The sequence below is a fragment of the Rhinatrema bivittatum genome, chromosome 1, assembly GCF_901001135.1.
Source record: "Rhinatrema bivittatum chromosome 1, aRhiBiv1.1, whole genome shotgun sequence".
NCBI lineage: Eukaryota > Metazoa > Chordata > Amphibia > Gymnophiona > Rhinatrematidae > Rhinatrema > Rhinatrema bivittatum.
The window spans coordinates 276830227-276845356 of NC_042615.1; the positions used below are offsets into that span (position 1 = coordinate 276830227).

At 46.7% G+C, this 15130-nt stretch overlaps 1 protein-coding gene and 1 non-coding gene across 2 annotated transcripts in view; both read right to left on the minus strand.

Annotated features, from left to right (window-relative positions):
* Nucleotides 1–296: 296 nt before the first annotated feature.
* Nucleotides 297–15130, minus strand: part of NOP56 (NOP56 ribonucleoprotein) — a 60930-nt gene continuing 46096 nt past the window's right edge. Inside the window, 3 exon segments of the mRNA XM_029595194.1 lie at nt 297–1106; nt 6516–6674; nt 12967–13088. Of these exon segments, the coding sequence (XP_029451054.1) occupies nt 627–1106; nt 6516–6674; nt 12967–13088 (761 nt within the window). The 3' untranslated portion in view covers nt 297–626.
* Nucleotides 12675–12743, minus strand: LOC115082795. The gene has a single exon (XR_003854284.1). It is a non-coding gene; the product is annotated as a small nucleolar RNA SNORD57 (small nucleolar RNA).

Below are 15130 nucleotides of genomic sequence, written 5' to 3' on the forward strand. Positions count from 1 at the left end.
CTGGGTTTTAAGAAGTCCATGTTCTTAGAAGCCACCCAGAGATAGCTTGCAGGGCAGGGTACTTGCCCAGCGGCAAACGGGAACCCAATTAGCAAGCAGATTGTTAGTGTAGGGGCACATGAGGTCAGGCCTTTGTAATGCCCGACAGGACCCTCCAACTTGTCCAAATTGATAACCTTGATTGAGATAGAGTGGCATTACATCATATTGGGCTTATTTGTTGGAGACAATATTGGATTTAGCTAAAATTTAAACACTTCTGATCTGATATACATCATTTAGAAAAACAATTCATGGCAGTTATACAAAATGAAAATATTTATTATGGGTTTTCCCACTGACAGGAAAATATTTACAAAGTTATAGATCAAACTTTCTAGAGTGACAAAAAAAAAAAAATCCCAAAAAATAGCAATGTGAAAGCAGTACAAAATATCCTTGACATATGATAGCAAAAGCTCCATGTGAGTCACACCAGAGGTATTTACAGCACAATCAGCCCTGAAAGCAGAACTCAAAGAAGTGGAGCACATTTTAGTGCTGGCTCCAATCCTCTTTTCCTGTTCAGTATATGTGTCTCTCCCCATGTTGCTTTTCATTCAATCAATCCACCCTCATCAGCAATATCATTCCGTTTGATTTTTTTTCTTCTTCTCAGATTGTGGAATATCTTCCACCCCAATAGATTTCTTTTTCTTCTTCTTGGGTGAAACCACCTCTACGATATCCTCAGGCTGTGGAGTATCTTCCACCCCAATAGATTTCTTTTTCTTCTTCTTGGGTGAAACCACCTCTACGATATCCTCAGGCTGTGGAGCATCTTCCACCACAACAGATTTCTTCTTCTTTTTGGGTGAAACCACCTCTACGATATCCTCAGGCTGTGGAGTATCTTCCACCACAACAGATTTTTTCTTCTTCTTCTTGGGTAAAACCACCTCTGCTACTTCATCCTCAGGCTGTGGAGTATCTTCCACAACTGCTTTCTTTTTCTTCTTCTTGGATGAAATCACCCCTGCTACTCCATTTTCTTCAATCTCTGCATCAGCCACTTCCTCCTCCACCCGATGCTTCTTTTTCTTCTTTGGTTCCGATTCATCATTGATCTAAAAAGGAAAATGGAGGAAACGTTTTTTTTCTTGCACAGAAACCCCCATGGAAATTGTTCTTCCACTATACACACCTAACCAAGCAATACATTAAACCTGAACCTTCAGTGGTGACTCCAGTGGCAATGCTATACACAGAGGATGTATGTTTGATTCTAGGGCCCAGAACCTGCTCCCCATGGCAAGGGCTAGGGATGTTGCAGAGGCAGCATTTAATGTCTCAGCCATGATTTAATGTTTATGCCAGCTGTCTGAACTGAATTCCACAGGACGCCATAGTCCATGGAACCTGGCCAAGGACTGTAATTATGACTAGGCTATGTGATTTGTTATAAACTAGGCGGGGGGGGGGGGGGGGGGGGGGAGAATAACCCTTGGTTATTAGGTAGTTCAAGGCACTGTTGCTCAATATAATTTGGTTCCAATTTAGCTGGAAGCCTAAGGGAGCAGGAAAAAGCTGCCAAGCTAAAAACCCCCAAAGCCCTAAAACCTTTAAACAGTTTTATAACAGGGTAGTGGGGAACAAAATAAGTGAATTCAAGAAAGCATGAGATAAGCAGAGATAATCCTTAAAGGCAGAGGTGCAGACATTAAAGAGGAAATTATATTACCTGTTAAATTGCTTTCCTTGAATCCTGCTATATACACACCAGTTCAAACAAGGTGGGTTTTTCTCTCCCCTACCAGCAGATGGAGGTAGAGCACACAGCTTTGTGATGCCATCACCACTACTTAACTTGGTGCAGCATATAGAAAATCTACGACAAATCACTACCATAATAGAAACTTGAAAACGTTTCCAAAGGACAAAAATAAGATTCTTTTAAAACATTCCTTTAAAAAGGCCCCTGGGAAAAAGTCCAAATAATGACCTGGACTGGTGTAGCAAGAATCAAGAAAAGAAAATAGGTAATATAGTTTCTCCTCCATCATCCTGCTTCTACACCAGTCCAGGAAGTGGGATGTACCAAAGTCCATCTAAACTGGGAGGATGTAACTGCCATTGAAAACATCAGCCCCCACAAACTGCATCTTCCTTAGCCAACTGGGTTCGTCTTTGGCTCCACTGTGGTACTTGCGCCCGGGATGGCCAGCGTTTTCAGACTCAAGAGACATGAGATCTGTTAACTCGTCTTTGGAGAAAAATCGCATCATGGCTCGGTATGGTTCCATCCCTGGAGGGATTTCCCCTTCCTCCAGGGAGTCAGAATCTTCTCCCAAGGTTCTGTGTCCCCTAAGGGGAGGCATTTGCCCGGAAGGGGCGTGTCTCGGGGGATCCGAGAAGGGCTTGGAATGTTTTGCTCTTCTGGTGGAGGCTGTGGCTGTGTCACAGGTGATACAGCTTGCGCCTGGACAAAGGTTTGCAGGCCTTTGAAGAATTCCACCCAGGAAAAGGTCCCTGGGTCCATATTGAATCCGGAGGAGTTCCCCGAGGTGCCCAGGATACAGAGGTCCGGGGTACTATCACTGGTGGAGGCAGACTCCTCTACTGTCTGATTAGGGCCTTGCCTCGGGTCCTCTTGAGCCACTTCGCGCTGCAGGCATAGGGCAGAGGCTGCTTCGGATTGCGCAGCTCTCAGGTGGCAGGCAGGACAGAGGGCTTTGTCCCTTGGCTTTCTTGGCCAGAAGTGTCATGATTTGTGCGCATGGAGTGTCTCAGAGCTCGTCTGTGCGCCGAGAGACTTAGTCATGCGTGCAGGCCTATATGTGCGCCTGCCTCAGTAGTACGCGTCATCGTGCATGGCTCAGTTGTGCGGACAATACGGCGATCAAGGGGGGGGAATGGCGCAGACGACAATGCAGGCAAGATGGCGACCCCCCGGAGGATCTCCACTTGAGAGGACTCTCGCACAGGATCGGGGTCTAGCCCGGTCGGGGCTGCTCAACCCGATTTAACAGTTTTTGGGAGAACGATCTGTGCGGCTATCCAAGCCTCAGAGACCGGAGACTTTAAGAAAGTTTTCTACCTTACCTTGTCTCGGCGCTTCCCGGTCTCGTGCTGGGCGGTCTCCAGCTGCAGGGGGAGAGGGAAAATATCTTCACCGCCGCTCTCTGTATCGCACCCGCTGCCTCTCAGCTATTCTGGGGGCTAAGTTCACACCGGGAACTGGCTACCGGACAGAGTCTCACCTCTGAGGGATCTCGGAAATCACCTCAGGAATTCTCGACTGGGGGAGGGACCCTTAGGTATCACCGCAGGAGAGCGGGGCTCGTCTTGTAGAGGTTACATTTTCTCTTCTTTGGTTTGGATTTTCTAATCCTGTGCGTGTGTGGTGTCCCAAACTGCTTAGGAGACTGAGAAATACTGAAGAGCTGCACTTCCTGCACGGGTATATGTAGGCTGACAGATTGAAATCTGACTCAGTCTCCCAACTGCTATCAGGAGCACACTATACCCATTGGTCCTGAGAGTCCATCTGCTACACGCTAGGAAACAGATGCTTGTTGATGTTTGACGCTCTAGTCTCCTCTGGTTGCCACCTCGGGAGCACATTAACTTTAACCTTGACCTCTTCTGTCCGTTGAACATGGAAGTGCACCAGCAAGTTACCTTGTTTAAAAGCTTTTTCAGCCTCATGTAAGGTTTTGACTTTATATGTCACTCCATTCAAAGTGAAACAAAGTCCAAATGGAAATGTCCATTGATAACGTACATTAGCCTGTCAAAGTGCAGTGGTAACCACTTTCAAATCATAGCATTTGCACACTGTGATGGGTGCATAGTCATTAAAGATAGTAATCTTTTGGCCTTCCCAGTACCTTCCTCCTGCTTCCTGGCTGCTGCATGAATCTGCTCTCTGGTAGAGTAACTATGCAGCCATATCACTATGTCCAGCAGTCTGCCTGGTAATCTAGGACCCTCTGGGGTCCCATGTTCAGCTGCCGCCAAAGGAGATGCCGTCGCTACTAGGAACTTATAGATCGCAGCCGACACTGCAAAAACAGACATTATGTTCCAGTCTTTCCAGCACACCACATATCCTTAAACTGCATCGTCGTGTGCGATTCTCCAGGTCCTCCATCTTTTCCACCAATATCTCTTACTCAGCCCGTAAGTTTTGTTGAGGGTTTGCGATCTTCTTTAGAGAGTCCTCCACGCACACATCCAGGTTGTCAGCCCTCACTCCCAGGGCCACCAGATCCTCTTGGATCTCCGAAATAGAGGATAACAGATCTTGCTTATATTGCTTCATATCCGCTTGAATTTCCATAAACCACCCTCTTAATTCGTCTCGAGTTGGGATGTCGGGTAACCCAAGAGAAAGAATATTGTCTGTTGCAGTATCATCAGCCTTGATTGCAGCCTGCCCGCCAGCCTCTAGCAATTCCACAGTTTTATTGTAGGAAAACTGTTTTAAGGTCAGCAGTCTTCCTCTTAGTAGCCTTTATGAAATTAATCAGCACTCTCTCTAAAACAAGCTCAAGATAAGTGCGAATGCCAGCGGTTCACATCAGATTCTATCGGGTTAGCAGGGAGCTCTCAGTCTAGGCAGCCATTCTCGATGGTTACGTCAGCACCCCCCACTGTGATTTTATTCTTTATAACAGTTTCACGATTTTTCCCGGCACTGAAGTTTCCTGGATCCTTTTTTAAATATAGTGGTTACACTGGCCATCTTCCAATCTTCAGGTAAATTGGATAATTTTAATGATAAGGTCTGAAATTTCATTTTTAACCTGTTAGTTCTTTCAGAACCCTGGGGTGTATACCATCCAGTCCAGGTGACTGAAACTGAAGAGTAGTAGTAGAAGATCAGGCCTACCACATCTTCCAGGTTCACCATGATTTGGTTCAGTTGATCTGGACAGTCACCCATGAAAATCTTTTCTGGAACGGGTTCTCTCTCCAAAATCCCTCTTTAGTAAACACCAAAGCAAACAAATTGTTTAATCTTTTCACGATGGCCTTTTCTTCTCTAAACTATAATATTTATTTATTTATATTTATTTATTTAGTTAAATATTTATTTATTTAGTTAAACTATAATATTTATTTATCACTATGTTAAATTGTCATCTAGTTATATTGTTCCATATGTTCTACTGTTCTATGTAAAGCTCCGCTCTCTGTTGGGCAGTTCATTGTTTTATGTAAACCGGAGTGATTTGTAGTCCCTACAAGAACTTCGGTATATAAAAATTAAAAATAAATAAATAAAATAAATAAGTGCCCTTTTAACGCATTGATCATCCAACGATCCAACAGACTCCCTCGAAGGCTTTCTGCTTCGGATATATTTTTTTAAAAGTTTGAGTTTTTGCCTCTATGGCCAGCTTACTTTCAAACCATCTCAGCCTACCTTGTCTTACATTTAACTTGCCAATGCTTTATCCTATTTTCTTCTGATGGATCCTTCTTCCAATTTTTGAATGAAGATCTTTTGGCTAAAATAGCCTCTTTCACCTCACCTTTTAACCATGCCAGTAAGTTTTGCCTTCCTTCCACCTTTCTTAAATGTATGGAATACATTTGTGCTTCTAGGATTTTTTTTTTTTTTTTAAAACAATGTCCACGCCTGTTGCACAATTTTTACCTTTGTAGCTACACCTTTCAGGTTTTGTTTTTTTTTAAAACTATTTTTCTCCTTTTATCAAAGTTTCACACTAGAGCAGTGGATTTACTTTGTCCCCTTCCAGTCATTAATTCAGATTTGATCATATTATGATCACTATTGCCAAGAGGCCCCACCACCATTACCTGTCACCAAATCTTGCGTTCCACTAAGAATTAGATCTAAAATTGTTCCCTCTCATTGGTTCCTGTACCGATGAGAGTCCTTGCTTATTATAACCATTTGCTTTTACCACAATACATACATATGTGGTGCATTCAGAAAGTATTCAACCCTTTCACGTTTTCTATATTTTGTTACACTATAGCCTTATTCTAAAATGGAGAAATTACTTACCTGATAACTTCGTTTTCCTTAGAATAGACAGATGGACTCAAGACCAATGGGTTTATGCTCCTCTGCCAGCAGATGGAGATTGAGTCAGGGCCAAGACTTGAGTCTAGCTTCTGTAGGGGTGCAAACATTGGGAGCCCCTGGACCAGCCCCTCTGATGCAGGGCGCTGCAGCTGCTTCCTCATCTTCCGATAGCCGGGAGACTGGGGATTTGCTCCATTTACTGGCCAGTTTTTCCAATTCATTTCCAAAATAAGAGTGATCCTTTAAAGGGTAACTTTGTAAGATTGGCCTTGGAGGTTGCATAGGCTGACCAATTCCGCAATCCCAGCCCAGCCATTGCCCTTGGCTAGTAGCCACAGACTGATTACCAGGGAATCAAACCCTTTTACATAACAGGTTCCACTGAACCACCAAGGCCAGCCCACAATTAGTGAATGAGTTTTCATGCCAAAGTCCACAACAGCCGTATTTTTTTTTTTTTTTTTTTTTTATTTACCTCTATCGTATTTCGGGATTTTTTGGGAGCAGGTTCGTCTGGTGCCTCATCTCCTGAAGCAGTTGCAGCCAGGGCCTCCAGTTTTCTCTTTTCTCGCTTCATTTTCTTCCTCTCTCTCTTTGCCAGCTTCTTCTTGATTTCTGCTGCCACCTCAGTTGCCTGGGATTTAAGGCAAGGTGGAAAACATTTAATGCTTTGGTAACCGATTACTTGTTTCCTTTTTTAAGGAACCTACTGCAGTATACATTTCATGTGCTGAAAAAAAGGCAAAGTGGTTCTTACCTGCTAATTTTCGTTCCTGTAGTACTAAGGATCAGTCCAGACCGCTGGGTTATGACTCCCTTCTAGCAGATGGAGTCAGAGAAAAGCTGAAAAGCACTCCCAGATAACCTGGTGTGCCACCTGCAATTCTTCAGTATAATCAATATCAAAGCAGAATGAAGTAAATTTAAACAACCAATGCCTAGATCCAGAGAATTTAGCTGAACAATAACCTGTGAAAACTATGTACAGGAGAAGAGCACGGATTGAAATGCTTCCATGGATAAGCTGGCTTGAAAATCTTCAGATTCGTCTAAAAACTGCAGAGAGAAAAAAACAAAACCAACCGAGCGAACTCTCCTGAACACTAAACCCCCTGGGCAGGCGTTTGGACTGATCCTTGTTACTACAGGAACAAAAGTTAGCAGCTAAGAACCAATTTTCCTTTCCCTGTACGTATCAGGTCAGTCCAGACCGCTGGGATGTACTCAAGCTGCCCTAAATGGGGTGGGACCCGGAGAGTCCCACTCGAAGCACACTACTGCCAAAAGAATCAACATCCGGAGCCCAGACTTCCAAACGGTAAGGCTTAGCAAACATGTGCAAAGATTTCCAATTAGCTGCCCTGCAAATCTCTTGTGGCGAAACACATTGGCTCTCTGCCCAAGATGCTGCTTGAGATCTGATCGAATGAGCATCTGGCACTTGCCGCCCGTGACCTATGTATGCCGAAGCAATAGTGTCCTTCAACCATCGGGCAATAGTAGTCTTTGAAGCCTTACACCCTTTTTTAGGACCGCTCCATAAGACAAAAAGATGATCTGACAATCGAAAAGCATTAGTCACTTCCAAGTACCGCAGAAGTATCCTGCAGACGTCCAGTCTCCTCAAATCCTGAGCCAGAGGAGAATTCCTATCCAAATCTGGAAAAGCTGGTAACTCAACGGACTGATTTACGTGGAACACCGATATAACCTTCAGCAGAAACGAAGACACCGTCCAAAGTGAAATCCCAGAGTCCGAGATTCGCAAGAACGGTTCTCTGCAATACAACGCTTGAATCTCAGATATTCGTCTGGTCGAACAGATAGCCACGAGGAACACCGCCTTGAGTGTTAAATCTTTCAACGTAGCCCGCTTGATAGGCTCAAACGGAGGACCGCAGAGCCCACGGAGAACCAAATTTAAACTCCACAAAGGACACACTGCACGCACCGGCGGGTGTAAATGTTTGGCTCCCTTCAAAAAGGGTGCCACATCTGGATGTCCTGCAATGGATGTACCATCAACATTACCTCTTAAACAGCCTAACGCTGCTACCTGAACCTGGAGCGAGCTATACACCAGTCCTTTAAGCCGTCCTGCAAGAACGTGCACAATAGTGGCCTGGCGCGGGGACACCCTCAACACACTGCACCAGGAATCGAAAACCTTCCACACCTGAACGAAGGTGAGCGAAGTAGAGGACTTTCGTGCGCGTAGTAGAGTGGTAATCACCACATCCGGATAGCCCTTCTTTCTCAACTGTCTCCTCTCATAAGCCAAGCTGCTAGACAAAAGCGAGCCACCTCATTGAAAAATACTGGACCCTGTTGGAGTAAATTCAATAGGTGACAGAGACGCAAGGGATCGTCTACTGCCAAGTTGATCAGGTCTGCGAACCATGGCCTCCGCGGCCACTCCGGAGCTACGAGAATAACCGGCCCCCGGTGGGACTATTCGCCTTAAGACCTTCCCCCACCAACTTCCAAGGAGGAAACAGAGGAGCGCGTCGTGAGGCCATGGAAGGACCAGGGCATCCACCCCTTCCGACCCGTGCTCCCTTCTGCGACTGAAGAAATGAGCCGCTTTCGCATTCAGCCGAGTCGCCATCAAATCCAGCCAGGGGACTCCCCACTGGCGAATCAAGAGCCACATCACCTCCTTGGACAGTTCCCATTCGCCGGGATCTAGCCTTTGACTGAGAAAATCTGCCTGGTCGTTGTCCACTCCGGCTATGTGATGCCGCCAACCGGAGCACATTGCATTGCGCCCAGACCATCAACTTGTCCGCCTCTGTTCCCTCTTGACGATTTATGTAAGCCACGGTTGTCGCATTGTCAGATAGGATCCTTACCTAACTATGCTGGATTAGCGGGAGAAAACAGCGCAACGCTAGACGAACCGCCCTTGTCTCCGATTTATGGACACTTGGACTCCTGCGCTGTCCATTGACCTTGTGCTGATCGTGACTGACAGACTGCACCCCCCCCCCCCCCCCTTTGTCATGATCATCCACTGTGGATTCTCAACATCCATTCCCTGATGTAAGTGATCGGGGATCAACCACCATTTAGACTGGCCCTGGCTGGATCCAGAAGGATAAATATACAAACAAGTGTGAGTAGGTTTTAGATGTATGTGGATTTGAATAATAATTAATTAATAAAATGTGTGTTGAAATGTACACAGGTATATGTTTGTATATTTATTCATGAAAGAATAATACCTGTGGATAGCCCATTTGTGTTAGTATATATTGGATCCAGAAGGAGCAAGGGCAAGCGGAACTCCTCGGACTTGGGGTTCCAATGGGAAAGCAACACCCTCTGCAAAGGCCTCATATAAGCAAATGCCCAGGGAACCAACTCCAGAGTAGACACCATAGAACCAAGAACTTGCAAATAGTCCCATACCTTGGGCAACAGAAGGGCCAAAAGGCGAAACAGACATTAGTTTGCCCATTCGCTCCCAAGGCAGGGAAAACTTGCCCACAGACGTATCGAAACGTGCTCCCAGAAATTCCAACACCTGGGTCGGTACCAATTGGCTCTTGGAGAAATTGACAACCCATCCGAGCGAATGGAGGCGATGCAAAACAGAATGCATTGCCACCTTGCAGAGCTCTTCCAATTTCGCCCAAATCAGCCAATCGTCTAGATAGGGATGAACTAAGATACCCTCCCACCGCAGACACGCTGCCACTACCATCATCTTGGTGAAGATGCAGGGAGCAGTCGCTAAACCGAACGGCAGCGCACGAAACTGGTAATGCTCGCCCAAGACCATGAACTGCAGAAACCTTCGATGATGCTCTCGGATTCCTATGTGAAGGTAAGCCTCCGTCAGATCCAAAGAAGCCAAAAATTTGCTTTTGTGGACGGCCGCAATGATGGACTTCAAAGTCTCCATTCGAAAATGAGGGACTCTTAGTGCTCTGTTGACCTTTTTTTTTTTTTTTTTTTTTTTTTTTTTAAGTCCAATATCGGCCGGAAGGAGCCCTCCTTCTTTGGGACTACGAAATAAATGGAGTACCTACCGGTCCGACATTCGTTCATTGGCACCAGGACTACCGTTCCCAGAGCCTTGAGCCAAGACAGGATTTGGAATATGACCTGTTGCTTTGCTAGAGACCCGCAAGGAGACACCAGTAACAGATCCCGAAGTGGGCAAGCAAAATCCAAAGCGTAACCGTGTTCTATGATATCTAGAACCCACTGGTCCAAAGTAATCTTGACCCATTCCTTGCGAACCAGGGAAAGACGACCTCCGATCTCAGGAATGGAGGAATGGGCCGATGCACCTTCATTGGGAAACCTTGTTGGAGGAAAATCCTTGGGAGGATCCATCACGCTGAGGCAGTCTACCACGAAAGGAATGAGCCCAAGCCTGAGACCTTGCCGACTGCCTAGGGGCAAAAGATGAGTCCCCTACCCATACAGAAACGGCGCTGACCCCGAAAACGACCCCGGGTCGCACCAAAAGGGCAAGATGGCCTGGGCTTGTCCTCCGGGAGCTTGTAAACCGTATTGTCCCCTAAGGACTTAACCAGTTGTTCCAGATCATCTCCAAATGGCTTTCCTCTAAACAGAAAGGCGCCCAGCTGAGACTTAGAAGAGACATTAGCTGACTAATTGCGTAGCCAAAGAAGCCTCCTTTCCGAAACTGCCTAGGACAAAGCATCTGCTGTATAAGCAACCGCCGCTTTCATGTGGTTGGCCTGTTCTGCCTCCGCCGGAGGGAGCTCTTGAGTTGTGAGTAATTGCTGAACCCATCTAAAGGTAGCTCTCTGTATGAGACTACTACAGACAGCCGCCCTAACTCAGGGGGCTGATTATTCAAATATCCGCTTGAGTAGAACCTCCAGCTTTCTATCCTGGAGGTCCTTGAGAGCTGCTCCTCCTGTTACCAGAATGATGGTGCACTTGGTGATGGCCAACACGGCCGCGTCCACCTTAGGGATCTTGAGAAGATCCAAGAACTCATCTGGCAGCAGGTAAAGTTTTTCCATGGCCTATTAATCCTTATGGTGGCTTCAGGCGCATCCCATTCCCGAGTCATAAGCTGTAAAAGCATGGGGTGGAAAGGAAAAGTTGTAGGAGGGGCCCATGGGCCCGACAAAACAGGATCCCATGAAGAAGGATCAGTCACCGGCTGTGGAGCCTGAATATCTAGTTCCTGTAGCACATGAGGTATCAAAGGGTCTAGGCTCCTCCTTACGAAATAACCAGAGCAACCTCAGATCATCCCCCTCCACCGGAGCAGCATTGCCAACATCATCGCTCGTATCCACTGGGGAAGGGATCCGGAAGCACGGATCCCAGAGGAGTGGAAGGTGCCGGTAGCTCAGCATCAGGAGTGGGAGGGGAAGACCAGGTCCTAGGAGCCCCTTGATCCTCCGCAGGCCTGGGGATCTTAGCAGGAGGAGAATATTGCCCATCCAAGTCTGCCTCAGCCTCCATATAAGCTTTGTGAAGCAGTAAAATAAACTGAAGAAAAATGTGCTGTCTCTTTAAGCCGCCCCCCGCCCCCCCCCCCGGGAGGCACCGCAGGAGGAGAAGAATCATGTCCCAAATCGCAAGGCCTTTGGGGGCTTAACGTAGGCAGAGAAATCGGCAGGAAAGCCCCTCCCCGAGCAGCATCGGGGCCCAAATCGGGCAAAATGGCCACCATTCCCGCGCTTGTCGGGGACGAGGTAGGGCTCTCCTTATGAACTGCTGACTGCGGCCTAAGCCGCACGATCGTGGCAACCCTGATCTTTTCCCTGCAATCAGCAGCTGTGAAAGCCCCTCGCCCCTGGGGATACAGCGGGAGCAGAGGCCTTTGCGAGAGAGCAGTGCTGCCGGCTCTCCACACGCTGCACATCGTGATCCTCGTGGCATGGCATCTAAGCCATAAGTAGAAAATCAGCTGAGCCCCGGGAGATTTCAGCAGGCTCGCTGTTTAAAAGGCTTATCCTTTGTCTTTTATTTATGTATTTATTTTTTCTTTTTCAGAGCTACTCAATCAGGGGAATGTACGTCCCTGGGCTTAATATACAATTTGTAGCTCTCACCAGAGGAATTAAGACGTCTCTGGCACTGTATGGGGGTGAGGAACCGGCCCACCAGTAAATCTCCCCCCAACTCACCGGCCTGTGTCAATATTCTCCCAGTATTAAGGCCAAGGGCAGGAGCCCAGCCTTGCCTGCTATTACAAAGTGATCTCAGTCTTTTATTTTTTTTAACTACCTGCTACAAGTTGATCTAGTCAAAAGGTACTAAGGTTAGGCTACACCCTTCACTTATTAATCAAAGAATTTTGCAAAGGAATAGGACTGCAGGTTGTGTCACCCATCTGCTGGAGTCAGAGAAATACTGAAGGATCACAGGTGGCACACCAGTTATCTGGGGGTGCTTTTCAGCTTTTCTCTGACGCCATCTGCTGGAAGGGAGGTATAACCCAGCGGTCTGGACTGATCCTGGTACGTACAGGGAACTAATATTTGAACAAATGATGGCCTCAATCACAGGGGCATATCTGTGTACCCTTGCTTACATTTGTAGTAATTATCATCTTCCAATCCAACAACTGAGGGAAGGACCAACAAGTTCAGGCATGGAAAAGCAGACAAGCAGGTACAAATGCTGGACAACTGTTGGATCAGCCTCATTAAATCAGTTTTTGCCTCCAGTATTTTTGTCAGGAGTAAGGTGTACATCATGTCCAACAGCCCAGCAGACAATCAAGCTACACAGGACCCATATGTCAACAGAAAGGATTAGAGAAACATAACTTGTTCTTGCTAAAGAACATAAAAGAGTGGGAGGGGGAACCAGACACTTCTTCTAGAAGCCATTGTACCCTTTGACAGTTCTTAGCATCACTGACAAAATTAGAATCAAAAGGTGCTCACAAATTGTCCCATACCACATTCCTCCTAAATACATACCTCCACTAACGCTTCTTTCATGACATCTAGATTTTTTCTAGGTGCTTCTCCTGTTTCATAGAAAGCCAAGCGTTCTTCTACTTGCTCCCGCAATTTGTCCCCAAAAACACTGGTAGGAACCTCTGCAAAATGAAAGCCACTTCAGCATGAGATTGCCATTTCAATTCTCAACAACCCCAGAACTGATACAGCCCCATTCTTGAGTTGCTTTATAGCCATGCAAAAATGCAGTTATATACCAAGAATGAGGAATCACATACTGCTATACATATGAAAATTGGTTCTTACCTGCTAATTTTCGTTCCTGTAATATCACAGATCAGTCCAGAAAAGTGGGTTGTGTATCCCTACCAGCAGGGAGTCAGAGAACAATTAGAACTTTGGGCACTGCTACATAACGAGAGTGCCACCTGCAGTTACTCAGTATTGACCTGTACCCAAGCCCATGCTAACAGAACTAAATAACGAAGGGTAGCACCCAACTAAGTTTCCGGACTACCACTTCGTTGCTGGCAAAAAACCACACAGAACTTCTAAAAACTGCTCCATGAATCATGTCTGCAAAAAAGGAGCTTCAACAATAAAAAACATAAGCAGGTTCTGACCAAGACAGCCTTTCGATATCTAAAGAAAGGGGTGGGCCTCCTGTAATACCACAGATCTGTGGTATTACAGGAATGAAAATTGGCAGGTAAGAACCAATTTTCATTAGTCCAGAAAAGTGGGATGTACCCAAGCCACCCTACACTGGGCGGGAACCCGAAAGACCAGCACAAAGCACACTCAACCCGAAGGACAGTTCATCAGAAGCCTTAAACGTCCAATCGGTAATGTTTCGTAAAAGTGTGAATAGATGACCACACCACCGCCCTACAGATCTCCTGAGGCGACAGTAACTGACACTCTGCCCAGTAGGGTAGCCTGAGCCCTAGTGGAATGAGCTCCGAGACCCAAAGGCACCTGACACCCTCAGGCTATGTATGCCACACAAATGGCTTCCTTAATCCACCAAGATATGGTTGCCTTTGACGCTTTGTCCCCCCTTCTTTGGGCCACCAAAGAGAACGGACAAATGATCAGAACGTCTGATGTCACTGGTAACCTCCAGATAATGTAATAAGGCACACCGCACATCCAAAAGATGACTGTATGTTCTGAGAAGTCTCCTGGGACCAGTTAGGGAACCCCAGAAGCTCCACAGTTTGATTGGCGTGAAAGGCTGAAACCACCATAGGGACAAAGGACGGAACCGTATGTAACGATACCAGATCGTCGTAAATCCGAAGAAAAGGATCCCGACAAGACAGTGCCTGCAACTCAGATCCGACAGGCTGAGAAAATGGCCACCAAAAACACCTTTTTCAAAGTCAGATATTTCAGGGAAAGTCCACGAAGAGGCTCAAAAGGAGCGCCACATAGAACTTGCAGGACTAAATTCAGACTCCAATCTGGACACACCGAACGGGTGGGGTGGGAGGGTGCAAATGTTTGACCTCTTAAGAAAAACAGCAATATCTGGATGCGCTGCCAGCGAACAGCCGTCAGTTTCCCCGCAAGGCACCTAGAGCTGCAACTTGTACACGAAGGGAATTGAACGCCAAGCCCTTAGTGAAGCCCTGTTGCAGAAAGTCAAGCACCCGAGGAACATGCACAGCTAAAGGGTCGCAGGAACGCTGATGACATCACGTCTCAAAAAGCTTCCAAACTCTCACATAGGCCATAGAGGTGGTTGGACGTCTCGCCTGTAGGAAGGTGGAAATGACTTGTTCTGAATAACCCCTCAAGCATAAATGTCGCCTCTCAAAGCCAAGCTGCTTGGCTTTTGAGATCCTCCTGATCCGAAAATATGGGCTCCTGACAGAGCAGATGTGTTAGATGAGCCAGCTGAAGTGCACCCTCTAGAGCCAAGCGTTATCAGATCCGCGAACTATGGACGACATGGCCACTCCAGCGCCACCAGAATCACTCTTCCCGGGTGCCGCTCTATGCGACGGAGAAGCTGAGCTATGAGGGGCCAGGGCAGGAAAGCATACAGCAGAATCCCCATGGGCCAAGGATACATGAGAGCATCTATATCCACAGAGCCCTGTTCTCGGCGACAGCTGAAAAAATGAACTGTTTTTGCATTTGCCTGCGTTGCCATCAGATCCAGCTGAGGAGTTCC